Consider the following 25,329-nt stretch of genomic DNA (forward strand, 5'->3'; position numbering starts at 1 on the left):
TAGTCTGTGCATGGTCACATCTATCTACATACCCTTCTGAGTCATGTAGAAATACTTTATAAAATTACTCTGAAATAAATTATTCTTCTGACCACATGTACCACCAGATGTTTTGAAAGCACAGCCTGGAAGAACACAGGCACCACAGTAGGAACACATGATATTCATCTGACCTAGCACTCTACCAGAGAACTTCTACTGTTACACTAGAGCACCAATTGATATATGGCATCTTGTGAAAGATGACTACTTGAAACCAGACAATTTTAGGTAAGAGACAAACCAGAAGGAATGTCTACACACTACAGTCAATGCCTTGTCTGATATTCCTCTGAGAACAAAGCATGTTCAAGGTTGATTTAAAATAATTTACTAGGATTCCTAAGGAGTTGAAAAGTACCAAAACCAGTTTGAGCAGCAATAAACCAAACAGATATCCATATGAACAGAGACTGTGACATGATGATAGATGATAATAAAACATTAAGTGATTTGTTGAAAACTACACAAATACTATCCCTACAGTTAACAGTTACTTGTCACTCAAAAGAAAAGGAATGAACACAATTACAAATAAACATGGTGTGGGGCGGAAGCCTAATCTCCATCACTGAAGATCTTTAAGAGCTGGCCAGACAAAATCCATTACGAATGTCATCTCCAAGACTGCTTCCAAGCCTACTTCCTCTTAATCTCTTAAACTCTACTTGATTTGGTTTGCCCCTTCCTTTATTATGTCATAATACTTTATTACAGATGAACAGTGAAAACTCATAATTAAAAAAATGGCATATCAAAAGATATGGCATATCAAAAACCCAAAAGTATAATTTTTCAACTAAAGTTTAAAGATTAAAAAAGGTACATTACACTCCTTATTTTTGAGGATTCAGGAACAGAAATTGAAGAACAATTTAAAATATCTGAAATGCATTTAAATTTCCCTTAACTATGCATTCCCCTTATCACTGGACCCCGAAGCAAAATACTGAATGAATATTATAATTCCACCAATTGTTCTTTGCCGGAAATAAATTTCACAAACACAGCAAACAAGCACAATTTTAACAAAAGTTAGGTGACAGGATCAAGGACATATTGATGTAATATTGAGGTAGATACAGATTAAACCACAAATATTTACATTATGTTTCTTGTTTCTAAATCACTACCTTAATTCCTGTTTGAAATACTTTTAAGCAAAAGAGTGGTGGTGAAAGCAGACAGAAGAGGCAGAAGACCGAAATAATCACTGTTTATACTGCAAGTATTAATAACTTTTCAGTCAGATATACAGTGCATATTAAATGTTGCTGGTACTCTAGTTGCATCTATGTTTGCCCAGCCAAGTATCTCTGCATGCTGACAAGACAAACCAGATACAGCCAACTAGCATAGGCTTTTTGGTTGGCATTTTGGTCAAAGAATGATAGGACAAACCAAGAGCTTCTCCTCAACTTCTTAAATAAATGGCTCAATGCTACAAATGAAGGAGAGGGAAATTGGTCCAATTTCCTGAAAGGATCATATGTTCTAAAAATGTTTAAATGGTAACATGTTAAAAATATTTTCAATTTCAACTACAAAACAATATAAACACAGTAATGAAAACATGCAGTATTAGAAAGGAAAAAAACCCCAAGCACTTTCATTAAACTTGGAATTTGCTACCATGTATGACAGAACCAAGACCTCTTTTTTTCCCCGCTCTGCTCCTACAAGATACTAAGAGGGGCCTCAGCCAAGACAGACAACCCAAAATGACCACAGGCCTTCTAAATATAGTGCTCATCAGTAAAAGCTGTGTAAAGGAGGAAGGGAGCATGTTCAAAGTGATGGTGTTTTTCTTGTCTAGAAACTGCCATGTTTTATAAAGCCCTGTTTTTCCAGGAAGTGACTGAACCTCTGCTTCCTGATGGCAAGCATTGAATGGAATCCTTATTTTGCTTTGCTTGTGGGTACGTATTTGTTTCACTTATCAAACTGTCTTTATACAATGTCATACATTTTTTAATTTCTGTTCTTCTGATTCTCTCCCTCAGCCCACTGCAGGGTGAGGACTTACCTGCCAGCTGGGATCAACCCACTACACCACGTACAGCTAATTAAGTAAGATGCAGTGAAACCTCTTTTCAAAATTCTCTTCCTTGTTCTTATTGTTGAAAATCAAAGCTATCTCACTAAGAAAAGCATAGAAGTGGGAAGAGGCTATTGACTGTGTTAGCATACAAAGGTCACATCACTTCAACTGATATCTGTTAGCTTAGCAAATGCAATTCCTACATTGCTGTTCCATTTAATGCTTTGTCAAGTCAAATACAGTGCTACAGCAGCAGAAGTTTCACAGTGTGTTTTTACACATAAAAGTTCTTATGTGTACAACTCTAGAAGAGAGTTCTTTTTTTCATGTGCTGTAAATGTAGTACTCCACAAATGCCTAAAACATACTTCCAAAAAAGCTACTGCAAGTGACAGACCAGAAAGACATTTGGTTCTACACTACACAAATTTATGCAACTAAACTAACAACTATGCAACTAAAAACCTAAATGAATGCCTTTGTTATCTCTTTGTCAGGCTGTGTAAGACATCTCTCTTAAAAAAATACCCACCAGTATTTTCAGGGATGAAAAGCATTTCTGAGACCATCTGTGACATTGTGAAGAACCATGCAATAGCTCAATGCAATAGAAATGTTACAAGCAATATACACACTCCCTGGTAAATTCTAAAACTGAATTAAGAAATTTAATACAAGGAACTTTGACCAGGACTTTCCACATCATACCTGTTTAAATAATATAACAAAAAATAAATGCTAATTTATTTCAGAATTATATTCAAAATTGATATGAAGAGCTCAAATAATAGCAATTTTTTAATGTTGTTAGGCAGTGCATTTTTAACTACAAGAATAGCACATCAATATTATTCCACCAATTTGTCCCAACAGATTAACCCACTGATCAGGGAGGACATACAATTTACTGTCACTATTCTTATTCTGCTACTTCTAAAATACAGCCAATTCTATCTAACTCTAGAAAACAAATGCACTCAACTTCATGCTTTGTTTTTCTCTTTTTTTGGACTGCTCTTTTTACATGGTGTGTTTACACACATACATAAAACATAATTTTGCAACAAGTCAGCGCTACAAGAGAGGAACCATATGCAGATATTTTCCGTGCACTCTAGTGCTCATTTGTTGCAATCTCTGGATTACAAGAAGAGAGAATCTGATACTAAAAAGCTAAAAAATTAGTAACTGTCCATTTTTAACAGAAAATTTTGTATTAGATACATCCGAAGAAAGAATTTGGTTTAATTATCCATCTGTTTCCACTTACATCATGTATATTCGCTGAAGAACTGTACAGAAGTTTGATATATCACAACTGGCATGCTTGTTTCTTCCCACAAGCTAACACACTTATGTACACTGAGAAATATGATCACACCTTTGCAATGTGCTACAAACCACATGCAAACAGTAACAATACCCAAACCCATTCCTTTCATTTAGGTTTCTGAATGGCCCTACATGCTTCTTGCCAAAGTGTTACCTCTAAAGCAGACAGGTTTTAAAAAACGAAACTGGTTAAAAAACACAACTGGTAACAATGACTCACACCCTCAAACTGAAGAAAGGAGCGACAATTTTGCACCCTGTATGCTACCTCTAATGACACGGAAATACTGTGCATTTATTTATGTATCTCTGAAATAACAGTAAGGAGAAAACACAGTCCTGTCTGCACAGCTAGGGAGATTTTGCTCTTTTGATTTTCTGAATGACATTTTAAACTGTGCAATGGAATTTTAAAATTAAGTCTCTGGAAATACAGAAAAATACCAAGTTTTAGTATAACAAGATTGAGAGTGAATGAAGGGATGAATTAGTTGGATTGTCAAAATACGGTATTTTGGTTTAGAGTTTATTGTTGCAAAAAATGCAATGGGAAAGAAAGTAAAGTAGAAAATTATGAGGAATAAAGCTGTTAGAAAAAACATAATACACTACAGATATTATGAGGCAACAAACTGATTTTAAGGCTAGAATTCATCTCTGTAGGACAGTTTACACTACAGTGTATAAGATCAAAGTGAGAAAGCAACAGGTTCACGTTGTACTGAAACAACAATTCTGATACATATGTATATAAAACAAATAGAATCTAAACAAGAGTCAGATCTCTGTGGTTTACATTGTGTGTGGGGATTAAGCTTATTTTTCATACATGTATTAAAATATTTCATATATGTCTTATGTCTGAACAAAGTGCCAATTCTGCCAATGCAAAGAAAGGTTTATGAGAAAGGCATGGCTTACAGCACTGGAATCCCATCAAAGGAAACCACAGCAGAAAAAACTAAATGGTATCTACACTTGAACTGCAGATTCAGCCAGGAAAAATATGAAAGCAGTGTGATTTTCCAAAGAAACAGAACTGCACCAAATGCATGTAAGCCTGCTTGCTGCTCAGTACCTTTGAAAAGATAGGTTGCTTAAATATAAATATGGGTATAGAAGCCTAATTTTAGGCACTTTTTAAATATCTTGACCGAGGATGAAAAGCAGCACTGTTTCACAATGTCTTGCTTTGATAGCACTCAAAAAAGGTAGGAGGTCTGGCTAGGTAAGATGACTGAAGCTCTCATGTTTAATCTTTTTGCTTTCATAGCATAATGAATAACTACTAGGTATTGAAAGTGCCTTTTTCTCCCTGAAATACTTTATTTTCTATTGTTCTGTTACTGTATGGAAAAAGTGAATGGAGTACCTATTTATTCTGTGCTCTCACAATAATTTAAAAGAGAATGCAGAGACAGCAGTTAGGTTTTATTTCATGTGAGAATCTAGAAGTCAAAGATGTTTTACAAGGCCTCTTGCTTCTGAAAAGATATAGGTGGTATGGAGGACACTTAGTATTTTTCAGGTCAATGTCCTGCTGGTCAGCAGGTCACAGAATAGCAATTAAGGTGCCTTCAATTCCATTTTTATGCTAAGTCCTCCGAAATATACCAAATGAAACAAAAAGACTTAGGAGGAAAACCAGAGCATTTTACTATAGTATAACAGTGCAAATATCTACAGCAAACAACAAAAAAAGCATTAGTTTTGTTAGGTTTCTCTTTCAAATGTTTCCTGAATCCTGTCACTGTAAAGTAAGATAATCACTTCTTTAGCTACACCATATTGCTTGAGAGAATGTGTTAAGCTGGTGTCTCTAATAACTACAATAATACCTGCTGGTAAGGGCATGTGAACATCTGAATGTAGCCAACAAGCTACTCATGACTCATTTCTTCTCTACATATCTATATAAAAATCTTATGGATCAATTCATTCCCTTTAGTGGAGCAAAAACCAGCATGCTTCACAACAGAAGGCAGCTATAACAAGCAGCTGTGATACTTACATATAATTCCTCACAGAAGAATGAACAAAGGGATGTCTGTAAAAAAATGTGTCAGTCTTCATTATTTTAAAGTATAAAATTCACACTCACATTATTTTTTCCATTCAATTCTCTATGGGAAAGTATGACCCAATCTGCTAGAATATTTATGTGTTTGGTAAAAAGCACTGCGGTTCCACTTTCATGCAAGAATGTCTTCATAAGAACCGTCTGTGGCAAGACTTGTTGGTGCTGTGAATCCATTCCTTCAAGCAAACTGTAAAAAAAGAGTGAACCTAAAGCTTTATGCCACTTTGACTGTTACAGTTACTAATATATTTAGTATATATTAGTAACTATATTCTAATTCAAATACCACTATTTACATAAAGTAAAGGCCACCATTACTATATAAAGGCAAACCAAAACCTAGACTTCTTTTATACTTCATAAACCAAGGACAGGTAGTTGTGTCCCTAAGATAATAAGGAACTAACAGTTTTTTGAAATAAAAAAAATTATATAAAATCAATATATTCAAAATGCTGCTTGCCTGCCTTAAAGAATGAAGAGCAAAGTACTGCAAATCCAAAAAATACCCCTTTATGAGCAAGATTAAATACTCAGTGAAATAACAGGCTGGGAAAAACAAAACATCTTAAAACATGATTAGGAAAAAAACTATGAATTTACAATAAACAAACTAACAATTGAGAAATATAAATAGAATTGCTAAACTGCTCTGTAGAGCAGTAACTTATCAGGTATATACACAAATCAGGATAGAAGCTGCTGTAAATAAAGAAATGCATGTATTATTCTATAAACCCCACCTTTTTGTCAGAAACTCTACTTCATCTTTTAGTAAATCAAAGACAAACTTCAATAATGTTTTGTGAACTATCCTCAGTTCATCTTCTTTCCCTGAAACTGTGACTGTATGACAAGCTCTTTTGCAATACAGGCAAGACCTGAAAAAATAAAAAAATGAAAAATTCTATTTGTATGATAGAAATAACAGATAACCCATTGACAAAAAAGTCAGCTTGGAATCTGGTCTGTTTTGACATAGAAATAGCTTGCTCTCTAGTAAAAGTTAACATTTTAAAGCCTAATTTTCTCGCTTTAAAGCTTTTTTCAAAAGAAAAAAACCAAACCAAACCAAAACAACATGTTCGTGACTGAGCTTTTGTGTTCCAGATGAAGATTTTGTATTATAGTGTAAACTAAATAACTTAATTGGATTTCATTTTTCTGTCTCTACTTGAGATATTGTACAATTACTATATTAAACAGAACATCTTTAAATCTTTTAAATACAAGATAGTTTTGTAGTATTTTACAGACATGGTAACATCCGACAAACTTCTGCTCAGATTACAGTTCATACATACTACTTCACAGAACCACAGATAGTAGTCTCCAGGAAGTACCAAAAGACAAAATACTTTATCTAAAAGACAAATTCTCTGTCATGTTCTGCAAGACATGCTTACAATCACACACATTCACGTATCTGTAATCAGAGTTGTATAAAAGTATTTAAATGTTACTTAAGGTTTTATCACAGCAATAAGAAAAGGTTTCTTTTCTAAATGAAGAATTAATTTCTGCTTATGCAGATCACAAAAAATGACTTCTCTAGATAAAGCATAGACTAACCAAACAGCCCCTAATCACTGCCTTGTCTTTGTAGAAGTAGATAAGATATAATCAGACTTTCTCATAAAGATGCTAAAGATATGATTAAAACCAAAATACAACATGAAATTTCATGTTTGGTAAGATAAACCTTGAATTCACTTTGTAACCGCAGATTTATGCATGTGTGTCTGTGTTTATCTCTATGTATATATACACACAACAATAGCAAGAGTACACAGATTATTAAACTCTGTAAATAACATACTTTTAAAAAATTATTTCTTAATAAGGCTAAGAAAATTGAATTTTTTCAAAGAAAAATAAGTGTATCTGCCAGTGACCTAATGCTTTTTGAAACATGAAGGGAAATGTCCAAATCTGTTACAAAATGCCAACTCTCCCCTGCTGTCCCTGAGTTTGGACTAACATAACTATTGCATGCAGTACCTCATTAATCTTTCTTACCTTACAAGCATCTCTATCAAGGACCATGTGCCTTTCTTACAGATAGGACATTGAAGAAGATCCAAATAATACTTTAACATAGATGGAGACTTCCAAGGAGGTTCACGATGAAGAATAAGGTAAAAAACATGACAAAGTTTGGCAAGAAATATTGGATCAGTGTTACCCTGTAATAAAATGAGAAAATAATATTGGCCCCAGACCAGACAAAGATCTGTAGTATCTATAACCACTAAGAGTTTATTTATATTCTTTAATCTTTACAATCCCAAGTGACCAAATTAAATCACTGAAGTAACATGCAATTTAATGTGTAACTCCAAGGAGAAAAATACATAGTTAAAAAAAAAGAAGGAGAAAAAGGTTAACTTGATCTACTGTGATATTCCAGTTGAACGCACCACTGTTTAGAGCAAACCTTCACCTCAACCAATCTCTCCATCTGTGGCACAGTAGCATAGTGCTGTTTCTGAAAGTAACAAAAAATATTTGCAGCCAACACTCCACAATATTTAGAGCATTACATTCATTTGGCTTGCAAATAAATACTAATTTGAAAAAAACCTCTTTTAGATCTTTTTTCTTTTTACAAGCACATTGATAAGCACAAAAAAGAATGCATCACTAAAAACTACTAAATAAAATGTTAGAAGCTAAGATCATAACACTTCCAGTTATCGCTTTTATTTTTAATAATACTTTATTAAAAATATCTTCCTTTCTCACCAATAGGACATATTCTAGAAGAGGATGAAGAAGTTGCACAGGAGGTGCACTGCACATTTGGCCTGCAGCAAGTTCTGTGATTGCATCATGAAGTAAATCCTCTTCTACTAATCCTTGAAGTATAGACCAGGTGCCCCTGGACCAGTCAGTCCTCTTAACCTAAAAATAAAATATCACTGTAACAAAAATTACAACCTAAATGAAAAAAAAGCTGTAACTAACAGGAAATCTCTAAGCAAAATGTTGGTATTATATATCCTGGTTTCTGCCAGGATAGAATTAATTTTTGCCATAGCCAGAGCAGATGTGACTAAGACATGGAGGTTATTCTATACCACCTTATATGCCTGCCAGGAAGGGGGAAAGGGACTCTTATTTCCAAGCAGAAGGGGTCCTTCCAGTCAAGAAGATCTTAATGGCACAGGACTTCCATCTTATTCTCTGCCATTCATGACAGCAAAACTCTTAATGACACTAATGAGCTATTGAAGGTCTCAGCTACATTGCTATTTATATCTTTCCTCTAGTTCAGGTTCAAGCCAAAGCTTATGCCAGTTGCAAGCGTATTGTTAATTAAAGCACTGCTTTCTTCTGCCAGGTAACTTCTTTTGAAATACAGCTTTTTTGTTTGACCACACAGCCTGAGGCTCTGGTAAATTCAAATTTCTCCTTATTCTGGGAGAAGGCACAGCTGAGAGAAGCAGGGTCAGACTGACTGGTCTGCTGGGAATTAAACAGTTGCATAAATTTATTGTTACTTGTAGACTTTATGATCTATGCCAAAAATCCTGTCTCTTAATGTGCATTAGCTAGAATTGCTCAGGTTGGGAAGGAATTGTAATAGCATTGAGTCTAACCATTAACAGCAAGTCCATCACTAAAACATGTCCAGAAGTCCCACTTGTACACATCTTCTAAATCCCTCCAGGGATGATGATTCCATTACTGTTCCGGGAGGCCTTTTCCAGAGCTGGACAACTCTTTGCAGGGAGAAATTTTCCTATTATCCAATCTAAGTTTCTTACCAATTGTTTTAATATTAGTTTAAATTTTAAATTAATACAGACTTTGAGTCCAGTTGTGGATTTGAAATCTAAAGAATATACTGCTATTAGACAGCTTCCAAAAATGTTCCAGTAATAAAATAAAAAAAACATTAGGAGCTCAGTTCAAACACGAAAAAAATTCAAAAAGAAATTACAATCATGGTTAAATCACAGCTAAATCTCAGTGAATGAACACTATCTTAGGATTAGATATTTAGTTGCTCTGCAAATTTCTCGTATCTCAGATTCCTAATGTAAGCCATTGTTTCATTAACAATAAATAAAGCTGCTCATGTAGACAATTTTCTTTTAATAAAGTCTTTGTGCATCTGGTGTTTGCAACTCACACTTTTTTAATCTATCATTCATATAAGCACTATTAAAATCTCCACTAAAATTTCCTTCGTAAATAATGGTTGCATTCATACTTTGTAATGTTAATTACATGCAAACAGCGCATCTAAAGAGAGGTGTTCAGCACATATTTAAGAGGTAAAGAAGGATGATACAAAACTGAGGCAATAAACTTTGGCCAGTATCAGTAGACACCTATTATTGAACAGACTGAATACTCAATAGGCTGTCCAAGGTTCACTGGGTTGCACTCTGTACCAGCAGCGCTTCACAAGAAACTGCTGAATCTTCATCAGTCAATCATTAGTACTTTGGGCAGAAACAAATGAAATAAGAAGGTCTACACAATACATTTTTACACTGCATGATGTGAAAGAAAATCTGACAAACGAGAAATAAAAATTTTTGGGATGATGATGGAACACAACACTTAGCTGAGCTAAGCCTTCCTAGCAGATGCAAACTGAGATGACAAAATACAGTAGGCAGATCGAACATGTTAATTTAATTTGTAGGTTTGATTTTACTTCATCAGTATTACTGGAAATGTTTACTGGAGCTGCATATAAAAGCCATAAATATACTGACTATAGAAGTCACATATCATATAAAGGCTGGCAATGGATATTCCATAAAGCAATAAAAGTGACAGAACAGTAAGAGAAGAATTACAATTAGGCTTAAAATTTCCAAGCAAAAAATGGTATCATTCTTAAGAGTACAGAAAAATAATTTCAGCTTACACATGTTAAGAAAGTTATTTTTTTTACCCCATTAATTCAATGAACTACACACTAAGATTAAATTTCAACACAAACCTCATCAGGAGCAGAAACACACAGTGATGGTGTTGGACCATGACAAAAATATTGTATTGCTCATGTTTTAAAAATATTTTTCTTCTTCCTCCCTTACTGTCAATATAAAGAAATCCAAAAAAACATGATTTCATGTAACTATGTAGTATGGGTCATGAAGATACCAGATCTTCAGTTACCAAGAAATACAGGAAGCTACCGCATAATTTAAGTATTGCTCTTTTTAACTTTTAAGTAACACAAGTTACCATATAAAATACACTACTAGTAACTCATGGCCAAAGTATAAAATGCTTTTTGAATACTAGAGAGGCAATGTTTCAACACTGTTTATAGATTTATTCTTAACATTATAGAGAGACAAGGCAAAATTTTAAAAGTATTCATTTACTTCAGGTATTTATAACAAAGACTTAGTAAAACCTATTGCTGACCTGTACCTGTTTTTATGGCATTTGTTTGGCTTAATGGAAATAAAAAAGAGAAATTAAATAGTACAAAAAAAGGAATTAAGTCGAGGTGACTACGAAAACAGGACTGAAAATGTAAAGCATTCTGCTTGCAATCTGTGCTTCAGCTCTGGAAACTCACATGATGAAGTATCAGGCACATGCGGGAAAGAACAAGTACCGCTTCTTTTTACAGTGAGATAACCTGTAGCTAAAATTTGTCTCTACTAGAAAAATCTGGTGAGTAATGCTAAAAATTGTGTAGTCTTTATTTATTCCAACAGCATAAATACAGTGCTTGAGTAATTTAAGATGTTTAAATCACAACATGACATATTTTTCCTAACGTTAATAGGTAAGTTTCTCTTAACTAGCAAGACTAAGCAGTTTCTTTGCAATACTAGGGACAGTAATAAAAGTATTGCAAGAGCAAACAACATTGAACACCCAGTGATGCTATTTAATGCAACAATAACATCAGAGTTTTGGATAGCCAAAATCTAAAAATGTTTCTTTAATAGCTGATTTTGCATTAGAGTATGTTTGCTAACTTCATAATAAAATTCAATATGTGTAACATGACCTCTTTTTTAATAATTCTTACCTCTGGATTGCATTTGTTCAGCTGGTCTGTTTGCATAGATCCATGCTTAATAGTCTGTAAAACAGTATAAAGTCAACCTGCACACTGGATACCAGTCAACACATCCAATAAATAGTGCATGAAACTTCCCAAATGAAACTTCTGTTAAACATAGTTCAAGCACAACATAGCACTTAGATTTGTCTTTTGGATGGTTAAACTATGCAATAGGGGACTAATGACTTACAAGGAATAAAATATTTTCCTTCTCATTTTCCCCTGCTATATTGTCTGTCTGTTGTTATGTGGTTGCTCTGTAAAGACAGTGGTCCCAGATTAGACATTAGAAAAGTAAATGTTTTCAGGTTTTCTATGGCACAATGCCAAATTTGCATTCCTCTTGCATGCAAAAAGTATGGTAGTAAGTGCAAAACTCTATTACTTTTCTAGCTATATTCAGTTATATATATTATATATATTTAGTTATATATATATTTAGCTGTATTTATTTAGCTATATTTAATACAGAATTACAATCTTACTAAAACATGTTATCAAAATATCCTTAGGAGAGACCATCTTGGAAGGCTTAATCCATCTGCACCTTGCTACATAATAGTTTGAACCAGAGCACTTGCTGTATGTAAAATACATGAAAAGTTAACAACAAATTTATTTTTTAAATGTCTGGAGGGGTATAGCCTTGATAAAATGTCACTGATAAAAGATTTAGCATTTGATGGTGCAGAGATTTAAGCAGCACAAGAAGTCTTCTACTTGTAATCTTGTGTTCAAACATGGTGCATACCTTGAGGACTTAAAATTTTTTAATTCTTCTACTACTAAAAACTTACAGTGCTTCATGTAAACAAGCTCCTAGAAATATACTTGAACACCATCATCTGCATCACTGTAACTTACAGAGATAAAGTATCCTAACTCAAGGTATGCAGCTGCTTTTTCTTGACTTGAAATAGTGGTGTTAACTACTAATGTAGCAATTTTAGCAGGATTAGATCTGTGACAACATAAAACCAAGCTCTACATTAGCTCTACCTTCGATTTGTAATAAAAAACATCCATGTAAGTCAACAAAACACTGGCTCTACAGTATGATTGTTTCAAAAAATATCTTAGAGTAAGTTAGCTAGATAACAGGAAAATCACAGAAAGACTGTAAATTAAAGACATTTTGTTGAACAATATTTGCTACTATTTACCTCATCTATTACACCAAGGTTTTGCTAATACACTGTGTCTTTTACACACCCATCCCAATGAATTGCCATTACTAAGTTCTATTTTAACTAATGGTAGATGTAGTAAATACGGGATTATTAAACATTGCAGGATAGAAGGCAGTATCTAAAGCATCTACTTTACTGGCTCAAGACTATAATGAAAGATAGAGGCCTTTAATATAATTAATATAATATAAAACATATATAATTATATGTATATAAAATAATTAATGCTAAGAAACCATCAACGAATACTTACCACAGTGAAATACATATGTTTTATAATAACATTTTTCATTTCAGCAAGTTGCATTTTAGACATGACTTGGTCTGTTTCTTGTGCAATCAGGAAATGTTTCATCTGTGTATCTTTGGGATTTTTTATTTCATTCTGCAGAGCAAAAAAATAATACTTTGTTTCAAAGCTAATGGTCTTTTATGCGCAAAGTCTTTCTATATATTGTATTGCAAACTGTATCTCCCTAAGTAGGTCTACGTAATTTTGTAAGGGTCTACATCATGTGTCAGATAAAGAGCTGCTGGTTTGGAAATAAACTACTGATGTAAGAAGTTACAGCATAGGAATTATCAAGGTAAGGTTCCAATATTTTTTTTCCTAACTGACTTTAGGTCAAATCACAATCCCCGTGGCTGAATCATAAACTAAAACCAGAGCTCACACATTTTCAACTGGTCAAAAACGTAGTAAAAATTTTGTAAGGTGTGCCTTCTTTAACTTCTCTGTTCATTTTATACAGACCACTACAATGAAATCTTTCCAGTTCTTGCCTATAAACATGAAACAAATTAGTAACTTAAAATTTAAAAGGTTTACTGTCTTTTTTTTTTTATATATATATTTTTGTCTAGTAATTAATCCTCTGAGTTCACCTATCATTTACACCTACTTCTTTAGAACAGGGAATGAGGAAGCACTTCTCAATTTGGTTTCCAACTCATTCTGAAAAGATTCTTAGTAACACTACAAAATCATTTTTGCTTGAAAAAAATCCACTACAAAAATATTTAAAATTTACTTCATAGATTGAAAACATACATTTCAGTAGGAGTTTCAATGCATGTTTTTCATCAAAGATACACAGGTTAAGAATAAAACACCATGTTTGTTTAAGGTAAATAAACAGGTAACCACAAAAACAGACTTCTCCTGCAGTGTGATGAGTTAAGAATCATCAGATAGACAGAGGTGAAGTATTCCCTTGGCCATTTTTTATTGTGAGCAGGTGTGGTATGCTTGGTGTAACTGGCCTAATAATTCAAACACTTAATCTGATGGATGAATTGAGTCTGGGACATAATAGTAGGGAAAAAACACAATAGTGCAATGACAATGGTGCCATAGTGCAATGACAAGGTGCAAGAAGTTTATACTTTCGTGTTTTCAAGATAAACTTTCAAAAGTTACATGCCTCATCCTATTTTCAGATTTTCCTTTAAATGTATTTTTCAAAACAAATGTATCTGGCACTTGTGCAACTATCTCTAAACAAATATTGAGAATAAAAATGCTCACACATTTCAAAAGAGAGTGAAGTATTTTTGGTAACTAGAATATAGAGTTCTAGATAGCTTTTGATGACCCATGGATAACTGAACTCTGATGCATTAACTAGTTTTTACTCCTTACAGCCCTTCATGCATGCTAGTTTCAATATGCTCATTAAAACACATTCAAACAATTTGTAGTACAAGCTAGACAAAAATTTAGGAACCCCAGCATGCATCCAACAAAGCTTTTAAAGTCACTGTTCAATGAGACTAGCTTCCTAAAATCATGCATGTGTTTTAATATCCCAAACCAATAAATTTGACACCTTATAGAATCGTATAATAAATGACAATACCACACAGTATTTTAACAGCAGACTTACAAGGTTGAGGTAATAAGATCAGGTACTAAAATATAAACACGAAGCAAAGAGTTAGTTAAAAAAACCAACAAAACCACACCAAGAATACTCTGAACATCAGTGGCATTTCAGTTGCCCTGAAAAGAATATAATGCTATTTTGCTAAATCCATCATCTAGACACATATATGGATGTTTAGGGGAGGAATGAGATTTATATTTGCTAGAAATTAGATAGCATGACTACAAATCTATGAAGTTGGAACCATCTACTGAATTATACACCAAGTACTTCTGGGATGAAGAGAAAAGAGCATGTCCACAACATTCTTTGATAAAGCTTAATATATTTGGACAAGTAATGTGATTTGATTGCCTATGCTTTATTCTTTTCCTTTTAAGAGACGAGGAGCCTTGGCAGTTTCCTGAGTTCTTCAGATTCATTTAAATAGAAAGCTAATGTTCTCTTAGTCTCTGAGATGAGTTACTTTTATGAAATCTAAGCAAAAAAAGGTATGTGCAATTTAATGGACTCGTTAAGATGGAAAGTTGTTGTCTTACCTGGGGAAGAATTCAGGGTGCATAGGAAGAAACATGATTTTGACAGAGATTGGTAAAAAAGTGAGGTAGCCATAAAAACTTTACATTAATTCATCTATGAAAACTTCCATCTTAACTGAAAGGTTTAAATGAGAGCAACTTCCCTGAACAAATTTCCTTAAGAGAGTAAGCACTAGAGTAAGAGTCCACATTGATGTGTTTTATTCAGGATGTAAACTTTAAGACCTTCCAACCTTCTTCTCAACATTTTGCATACCTTTATTACAGGCAGAGCTAAGTGCTTTGACTAGAAGAGACCAAAGCATTTACAAAGGGTAACAAACAGAGTTTTAGCTCCTACTTGCTTGCAAAGGTGGTAGTTTCAATTAGTAGTTGACTAAAGTCACCCTAGAGTCTGAGAAGCTACCACACTAAATGAATATACTGAAGCCTTTGAGTAGTTCAAGATCACATTATCAAGAATTACTAAGAATTTCTGAACAGTGCATCTGGTAAGCAAACAAGTATGAAACACGGGGCATCTCTCTTAAGGGAAACAGTAACACAATATTCTGATTCTGGTGAATTCTTCACTACCACAAGACCACGTGCAGATGGCATCTGAAGACTCTACAGTCTCTTCAGACAATTTGTTACAGTGTTCCATCAACCTCAGAGCAAAAATACCCAAGTGGTTCCTGACTTTCCATTTGTACCCATTTTCCTGTAACTGGGCACCACAGGCAACAGCCTAGTTCTGTCTACTTTGCATCCTCCCTTCAGGTATTTGTATACATTCATGACCCTTCCTGTCTCTGATATACATGGTCCCAGAATCAGAAAGCTGTCTTTACCTTTGATCAAATCACAAAACATTCAGGCTGATTATATTCCCCTCCATTATTAACACTGCATTATTTACAGTAATCAATAAATTAGTTTACTCACTTGAAAAAGGTAATGTCCTATGAAATACAAAGGGTACTGTCGAGCTTCAGAGAGGTACTTTTTATTTTGTAAAGGAGAAATTTTATCACCGAAGAATACATGAGTTATATTGTGCTCTGCATTTTCAGATGAACATATGGTTGCCTTTCCAGCTTTAAGAACTCTACATAAACATATTTAGGAAGATGTATTTACTATATTATAGTAACACTGCCTAAAGCTACAATAACATTCACAAGATACAATAACATTCACAAGATACAAGCATGCAAGCGCAACTGAATAAGGATTCTTAGATGTATGGCACAGCACAAACTTCATTAGAATGATAAAAAGGCACTTAATAGCCTTCAGAAAATCAAAGAACACACTTGACAAAACATCCTTCTCTTCAAAATTTAACACAACTTATTAAAATCAATGTATGCCTCCAATATATTGGGTAGAAAGTTTCAGCTATGTACCCTTTTCAAGTGTCAAATTTGATGACAGCAGTTATAATTTATTGCATTGTCTACCTCAAAATGATGATCTTTCAGTTAAGTTTTCCTATAAATCAAGCAGTTAACAAAAGATGGCACACTGCTTTTCTGAAATGTAAAGTGATGTTTTCATAACAGATATATACATTTGCAGCACTAGTGCTGTCCAGTATCATATACAGAAAAGAGATCTGCTTGTCTCTGGGGCACTATTACACATAACAGTTTCCCCAGGGACAATTTCCAGACCTATACAGGTGCAAGTGCTCTATCCTTTAGAAAAAATGCCAGACAAAACAAAAAGTGGGAAAATAAGATCTAATGACATTCTGGATACATGTTTTATTTTTCATAACCCAGATATATAAAAAGAAAATTGTGCTGGTCTTACACACTTACCCATCCAACAGCTAAAGGCAGGAAGAGCATAGAAAGGGGATAAAAGGCACAGTGTTGTGAAATATTAGGAAAAAAACAGACTTCTCCCACAGCTATAATGTCCTTTATGACTGAAAACAGCATCTGCTGAAGACAAAAAATATCTACCTGTCTGTGTTTTATGACTGACTAAAGGGATCTCCATATTAAACGCATGGGAAACAGTTTGGAAAAAAAAATCTTCCACAAAACTTGTTCACTGGGCTTACTGATGTTGTTCCTGTTAAGGATTATTTCTATTGCAAGAAATAGAAAGAGACAGCAATATGCAAGACAGCATTTCAACAGTGTTATTATGAACATCTACATAAGCATTTTCATGGAAAAAGAAGCAGCATTTCTCACAAGCATAGCAAGACATAGTAAATTCTCCCAATCAGCCAAACTACAGCACACTTAAAATATTTTCAGTTGGCAAAATCAGAAGATAGCAACTTCAATTACCTCTCACTTTGTCTTTATGAAGTACAGACAGACATTCTGTGATGTAGCATACAGCCCTGTACTACGATCCAATGGACAAACTGCACTTCCCCTCTTGACGGTGCACCTGTGGCACACTCAGACCTGAGCAGTTCTAATTAACTGGGATCTCAGTAGAAAGCTGGACAGTGTCTGAAGAAATGGAAAGCTCTGAAATTGTCAAGAGATGCTCCTATATGCAAAAAGGACTTATATTTGCACTGATTTCAATTCAGATGTAGAATTAAAAGTAACACATCCAGATGTGTAGGAAGAGTAAGGAAAAGAAACATACATTCTCAGCATTCTTGCACTTTGGTTTCCTTTATCTTTTTCCCTCCTTCCTTTTCTTTTCCTTTATACCTCTGTCTTCCCTTTCTAAACTAGCTGTATTTATAATATATCAGAATAATCTGTTTTAGAACAAATTACATCTTCTGAACTAAAAAACCTATTACATAAATGTGACACAAAGACTGATCAGGTCAGTAACAGTGTGGTCCAGATCCGTAAGACACAGTCAGGTCATCCAGCCAAGTGAGATAAAGTATTGAATTCCAGCTACTACTTAAATCTAACACCCACACAAAATAAAAACTGTAAATCTGCATATCTTGCCTCAGAAGTTTGTTAGTAGCTTACTTGATAAAAACATACACATGTTATTTTTAAAACTAAAAGAAGGCAAGAAAAGCAGTGATGTTGCAGACTTAAAGTCATTATAAAAGTATGGAAATGTATTAATGAAAATAATTCAGTTAAGTTAGGTGAAATTAACTGGGATGGAACTCCTACCTTCTAATACATGCCATTCGTTTATCACCTCTCTTAAAAAGGAGGACAACTTTCCATCTGTGGAAGGCCCCTGGAGCACTAGAGTTTGTCAGTTCTTCACGCCATCTTTTAGGTGCAGATTGCATTTGAGGTGAATAATGGGTGTCTCTTTCAATTTCATATCCCCATTCGTACGTTGTTTCATCAAGCCATCTGCCACTTTCAGCACTATTAATTATGTACTCTTTAGTTAGTACCCACTTTCCTAAAAAGAAAATGAACTGTCAACCACAAAAGATTTTTCGTGCAGACAAATGGCAATCAATTGAAGAACTAATTTAAACCTAACTTAAACCTTTCTTGTGCAAATAAAAGCTGGAGTTATAAGAACCATTTTAAAAACTTCTTCCTATTATAAGAATTCTCCACTTCAGACTCCAAAATCAAAAATCTCACAATGCCACTGAAAATGATCACTTTGTTTTCTTTTAATTATTAATTATCTTTTTATACTTCCTAGATAAAATACTTGTCTATCTCCTCAAAAATCTCAAATACATTTTCTCAGCTTCCCAGATTTTGTTCTTAGGACTTTCACAAAAACTTGGCAAGTCCTTTATTTTTAATACCATTTGACACCTATACAAATGTACTAAAATGAAGAAATATTTTATACCTATGATTTTAAAGAACTAGACATTTAACATCTAAGCTCTTTTTCTTATATATTCTTAATATTACTCGCACTGCTAGTGTAGTGAATATCCATATTCGGTGGACACAGTTTTAGACCTTTTTCTTTCCCCTTTCTTCTCTTCACATCCTTTTCTCTCATCCCTTGGCTCCACCTCCTCTGCCTCTCCTCTTTCATCTTCCACATGTATGCTTTTGATATAGTATGTAATGATCTTCCCCTTTTCTCTGTCTCTCTCTTCTTACAGGTTCAGGTCAAGAGCGGTGGTTAGTACCCTGCTCCTGTATTGAAACACTACCTACAGAAGACACTAAGTTAAATTGACTTGAATTGTGTGAACCTAATTGGTTTCATAGAACAGCAGGGTTGACTGACAAAATGTCTCAGTGCTGGAGCACAGATGGCACTTCTGCAAAACCTAGCATAGGTACTGGTAGATATATGACTGGAAAACGTATGCTGTGCACAACCTGGATGTTAAAACCACTTTCATGCAAAGTTTCCATCTCAGAACTTCTGTCAGCTAGGAAGTACATGCCACCATAACAAGTGGTATCCTTGATAATATTTCTGCTGAATTCTATGGAGTTCTAAATGTGCTTAAAAATGAACTTTCCTCACAACCTGGAAAATGACACAGTAGGAATGAGTACATTGTCTCTTGCATCATGAGTAGGCACAACGATTATGCAAAATTAACCCCTCTTCTGGATTAAAAAGTATTAGATGCTATTGGGAAAGATTTGCATGTATAGAAACATGACAGTTTTGTAGAGGACACTACATATACCATTTCCACTCTGTTCAAGAAAACATCTTCAAATTTTAAACTCCAAAAAGTAAGAACACATTAACTCAAGAGTTTAAAATTTCTAAAATGAAGTGTTGTGCCAGAAATCTAGATACGTTTTTATATTTTTCTCTCATGGAAAGTTTTGGTTTATTTCATTTTTGATAAGAGTGCAATCAGAATTTTATTTCAGTACAAAGAATCATATGTATAAAAATACAAATATATACATATATCCCCCTACTTTCTAACAGTAAGAGACAATAGAAAATGCTTACTAATATGGCATGAAACCAAGGAATGTACACATATCTTTATACCCAAATGTATTTTAAGTCATTTGTCTATTAATTCTTAATTTAAGATTATCCATCCTAAAAAATGCTTTCACACTTCAGAGTAATATGATATATGGAAAATAAATATCATGCTTAAAAATGGTATTGTGATATCTTGTAACTACAAGATACTCAAACCTCATCACAGAATCCTGACAGGTGATCAGTCTGTAAATAAATCTTAAAATACAGAATTTTCATTCTAAAGGCATTTTAGGTGTTTATGTAGAGGAATTTCAGCATCAGATCCTAGTTAGAGGAAAGACCAGAAGCTTGCATCAGAATGGTAGCAGCCTGGAATTTTCTCTTGCTGCATAAAGAGGAACTTACAGTGACTTTTACCAGTGAATGTTCCATGTGACTTTATCATCAAAAATCCATGCTGACTACAGATGTTCATGCTCCCTCTGCCTTCTTTTAAGCATCCAAATAATTTGAGAACTGACTTCATTATCTAATGTATAACAAAGTTTTCTGTTTCGGTCGGATGCAGACTGGATTTCTGTTGGATGCAGATCCAACAAAGGGAGATTGCAGGAATATCATTTGGGAAAAAAATCAACAAAAAAAGTGGACTTCATCATAACTTCAACACAATACTATGATAAAAATCAAGGTTAATGGAACAAGAAGAATGAAGGTTTGTAAGCTAGTAAGATAGTTCATTCACAAAACAAAAACAGATAACTAAAACCCTTTTAAGGGTCCTTTCCAGACTCATGCTGTGATGCTATGAAATTAAACGGCAAATCTTTTACTCACCAGCAGCGCAGGCAGCTAAGATCTTCTCACTCTTACACAGCTTTTTTGCTATAAGATGTGTACAATTTCTGTATTTCTAACAAAACAAAACAACACACTTGTAAAACTGGAAACATTTAAATTCTTTGTCTATTTATATACAACTAACCCATTGCACAGTTCTTTCTTCTAATACCTGCATTTTTACTTCTAATCCTTTTTGCTGTATTGGAATGAACAATACCTTACTCTCTATAAAAAAACAGTTCAGCTTGAACAGGCATTTGAGCAGTGCCTTCTTCTCTTGTTTGTTAAATCCAGTTATTTGTATTATCCTTTTCTGGCTGCCACTTGCCATCTGTTGAAAGAAGAATCAAAAGGAAACATTAACACATGAAATACACACCATGAGAAGTTGCTTGCAAGGCCTGACTAGTATTTGCTACTTCATTTCCAATAAAATAGGAAAACACACCAAAAGAAATATAAATATATTATAAATATAAATAAAGCTGGTATAAAGCTCTCACTGGCTGCCGCTGTAAACACACGTGAAAGGCGGTATCGGAGTAGCCTGAGACCCCCCAATTGCAGCCTGCAGTGGGCCGAGCCCCCTGAGTCTGGCACCTTGGCTCCGCATCCAAATGCCCGGAGGTCCAGTCTTTCCAAGCCCCGCTCCGGTGTCGGCAGTGCAGGGCCTCTCGCCCCGCGGCGAGACCCCGCCACCCTCAGCACAGGGACGCGCCACCGAGGTGAGGCAGGCCGGCGGCGGTCCCGCTCGGGAGGCGACGAGCGAGGCCCCCTGGCTGCGGCGGGGAGCCCTCCAGTACTTACATATGGAGGCCACGGGAGCAGCCGCTCGGCCGGCGCTTTCTGTGCCGTGGTCCGGCCCGCCTCGGAGCCCCGGCCCGCCTCGGAGCCCCGGCCCGCCTCGGAGCCCCGGCCCGCCTCGGAGCCCCGGCCCGCCTCGGAGCCCCGGCCCGCCTCGGAGCCCGCCAGGCGCCGCAGCCCGGCGCGCTCCCGCCTCCCCCGGCCCCGCCCCCGGATGTTCCGGGACGTTGTTACTGACGCTCCGCGGTCGCCGGGGCCGCGGGCGCGGAGCCGCAGGGGGATCCCGGCCGGGTAAGTGGCCCCGGTGGGGCTGCCTTTCCCCTCCCCTTACCGTGCGCCCGAGCCTCGGCGCCGAGCGCGACAGGGCTGGGCTCCGCCGTGGGCAGCCTTCTCTCGTGCGCGGCACGGCAGAGCGCTGCGCCGCCCCCGGGCTCCAGGGGTCCGAGGCGCTGCTGGGCGCTGGCACCTGCAGCGGGAAGGCGGCGGCGAAATTCGTCTGAGGCGGCCCCGGCGGCGCAGCGCTCCGGGCCCGGCTTTATCGGGGGGCGGGAAGGGGCGGTCGTCCCCGAGACTGAGGGGAGGGGGCGGGTGGCCGAGGGCGGGCCGGGAAACGCGCTGACGTCCCCCGGGAGCCTGGAAATCACCGTCGCTGATGCTCGGCAGAAGTGAAATTGTGAAAAGCGGTCTGGCAGGGTCGGTCTGTATGCAAGCTGAAGTGTGTTATCTCCGGAACAGGCTGGTTCCAAGAGTCAGGAAAGGGACCAGGGATTTCTGACCTTTAGGACAATTTTCTCAGTATCTCGGAGAAACTTTTCGAAGTTTCAAAGCCACATGATGCATGTCCTCGTAGTGCAGGTGAACAGGTAGCGCTACAGCCAGAAAATCAAGCCGCATGTTTTTAGGAACGGTTTTCTGCCCTGTCGATGAAGGAAAAGCATTCCTGCCCTTCTGATCGAAGTTGGTACGAAGTTTTTGTTATGAGAGTCAAGGCTTGATTTTTTTCCCATTATAAAACAATATGAAGAAATCAAAATAATATTCATCTTGAATCTCAAGCTCTAGAAATGCCAAGATTTGCTGTTTGTGAAACTCTTTTTCTGTGTCCCACTCTTTATTTTGGTCCCTTCTGTATTTGAGAGATGACTTTTGGTTATATCTCTGTCATATAATGCACTGAACAGATACTGCACAAGAAATCTGTTGATGCTTCCTAGCAAGTGGAAGTAGCTCTGTAGAATACTTTTATTTGGTTTTTCTACAGTTTGAGAGAAAAATGCATACATTCAAGAAAAAAAAAAAAGATGATTGAAATGCTTCTTTAGAGAACTGAATTGTGAACAAGTCACTCTGTACTCATTGATACTCTTTCATATTTAAGACCTGTAAATTGAGATATGTACAATGAAGCTCACAAGTGCTGAGTTTTTGTCACTGCAGCTTAAATCAATAAAAGCAATGCTTTGAGCTCACCACTGCACTAAAACATAGGTTTCCCTGAGAAACCAAAACCACGTAGCTGTGGACATCTAAAATTTGACAGCATATTGGACACTTGGTTTAAATCTGAGTTTCCCAGAATATGAAAACAGAAAAAACAGTTCTTCCAGGCCACAGATGACTCTTGTCTTGCTGCTTAAAACGTATTCTGCTACCCATAGTGCTTGCTGAGGTTTTTCCTGTCTTTTGTTTCCTTAACATTGCGGCTATATTTTTCTGTGTAAGCATGAAGAAGTAACCATCAACAACCTTTGTCACTACTCTTTTTGCAAAAATGATGCTGAAAAAGCCCTTAAATATTTGGAGTTAATATTCAGACTACATTTATTGCTTGCACATCTCTTTTGACAATGAAGATAAATTGCATTTTCTATTTTGTACCTGTTGCACCTTTATACTTTTACTATTGATTTGTCTGGACTGTAAAGGTATTGATTTTAATTCTTGTAAACTTTTACTTTATTTTGAACAGTTTAATTCTTATGAACCAGGAGTAGCTTCTATTCATTCATTCTATTCAGCTGCTGACAACTAGCAGTAGTTCTATGTCACAGGACTCTTAGCAGGCTGGAGAAGTCTTCAGTGTATGATACGGTAAACTGTTGCTTCAAGTTTGCCTGCTTTTCACTGTTTGCATTTTGTTCTCACGCAGCTTCAAGTAAACTATGTACGTTTTTAGAAAATTATCTTTGTTGACATACTTCTCCTCTGTAGGAGGAGAAAGATGATTGATGGTGATGTTCACCAACAAGGTCGAAGAGGTGGCTACCTGTGTAGCCAATCCTGACCTGTCTGTAAATGTTTATATATATGGAGTCAGAAAAATAAAGTAGAAGCTTTCCTGCTTGAACTCCTGCTGGCCTGCCTCGTCCTTTTGTGCTCCTAACAGCAGCCGTAAGTGTGACCCTCCGTCACAGTAAACTAATTTGTAATGAAGAAGTTGTACAAACCTGTGAAGCTGTATCAGGGGAGATTTAGGTTAGATTTTCCAGGGGGTGGCTGGGCACTGTAACAGGCTTCATAGGGAAGTGATCACAGCCTCAAGCCTGCCGGAATTCAGTGTTGGGACAACACTCTCAGGCATATGGCTTGACTCTTGGGGTGGCATGTGGAGGCCCAGGACTTTTACTTTGATGATCCTTGTGGTCCCTTCCAGCTCTGGATATTCTTGATTCTATCATTCATACTTATGCCATGACCATTTGTTACCTTTAAGAATAAACTTCTTTTCCGCATGTCCCTGGCACACCTAAAATAGCTTGGAATCAAAGTAACTCAGAGCTCAAACTTCACATCTGGTTTTTTTTTTCTTCAAAATGCATTGTTACCAAAATGTAGCTTTAAGAAATTAAATTTTTTAGCCATTATTTTAGTGATGGCTGCTAAATTTGGAATTCACTTACTCCCTGATTCTATTGTTTGGTTCATTAAAAGTCTAAAATATTTTCTTCTTTTCCATCCTTGTTGTGATCTCATTATGGTAGCTAAGTGTCTGTTATGGGAGAATAGGTCTCATAGGGAGCAGGCTTTTTATCTGATGTATTTTTAAGTTTCTCTGGGTTTCCTTTAATGTATTTGTAAAATACAAATTCAGTTGCTCAGCAACTCAGCCAAAATCAGGAAAATAAATATTCCTTTTCTGCTATCACAGAAGAATTTTATTTAAGGTGTATCAGGTGTCCATCTTTTTCAAACCTCCTTTATTAATATTATTACCTAGAGAGAAAAAAAGTGTTTTCATTTTCATTACACTGCTCTGACTTTCTAACTTATACTTTCTATTTCCTTTATATTCTATACATATTTATATTACCACCATGTCTTCTACCTTGAAATTTCACTTCTAACATTTCCCACAGATAGCTGTTTTACTTCACACAGTTACCTTTCTTCAGGCCTTATTGGTGCTGCTGCTTTCTGTGTTTCTCAAAGTGATTTGCAAGTTTTGGGTTTTTGTTTTGTTTTGGTTTTGTTTGTAATGTGTAATTTGTCCCTCATAAGCCTTTTGACTTACTGTGTTGAAAATTTTATGTAATTATTTGCCCATTTTGAGAGTGATAAAGTCCATACAAAAGCATCTTTTCCATTGTGAAACATTTTTTTGCTAATGGAATGTATTTTGTAGTATGTGCTTAAAATACTTGCCATCGTGCAAACAGGATTACCAGTTGACTCATTAACTGATTCAGTAAAATT

General features: G+C 35.9%; 1 protein-coding gene across 1 annotated transcript in view; it reads right to left on the bottom strand.

The window, feature by feature from the left end:
* The window catches only part of SLF1 (SMC5-SMC6 complex localization factor 1), a 33,029-nt gene extending 11,313 nt beyond the window's left edge, over positions 1-21,716 (bottom strand). Inside the window, exons 1-11 of the mRNA XM_066339308.1 lie at positions 21,640-21,716; positions 21,050-21,163; positions 20,827-20,902; positions 18,264-18,507; positions 16,087-16,249; positions 12,988-13,119; positions 11,509-11,562; positions 8,238-8,396; positions 7,512-7,678; positions 6,236-6,373; positions 5,514-5,679 (exon numbers count right to left, since the gene is read on the bottom strand). Coding sequence (XP_066195405.1) covers positions 5,514-5,679; positions 6,236-6,373; positions 7,512-7,678; positions 8,238-8,396; positions 11,509-11,562; positions 12,988-13,119; positions 16,087-16,249; positions 18,264-18,507; positions 20,827-20,902; positions 21,050-21,163 — 1,413 coding nt within the window. The 5' untranslated portion in view covers positions 21,640-21,716. The remainder of the gene's footprint in view (positions 1-5,513; positions 5,680-6,235; positions 6,374-7,511; positions 7,679-8,237; positions 8,397-11,508; positions 11,563-12,987; positions 13,120-16,086; positions 16,250-18,263; positions 18,508-20,826; positions 20,903-21,049; positions 21,164-21,639) is intronic.
* Between the last annotated feature and the right edge of the window lie 3,613 nt (positions 21,717-25,329).

This window comes from Sylvia atricapilla, chromosome Z (genome assembly GCF_009819655.1).
Source record: "Sylvia atricapilla isolate bSylAtr1 chromosome Z, bSylAtr1.pri, whole genome shotgun sequence".
Classification (NCBI taxonomy): domain Eukaryota; kingdom Metazoa; phylum Chordata; class Aves; order Passeriformes; family Sylviidae; genus Sylvia; species Sylvia atricapilla.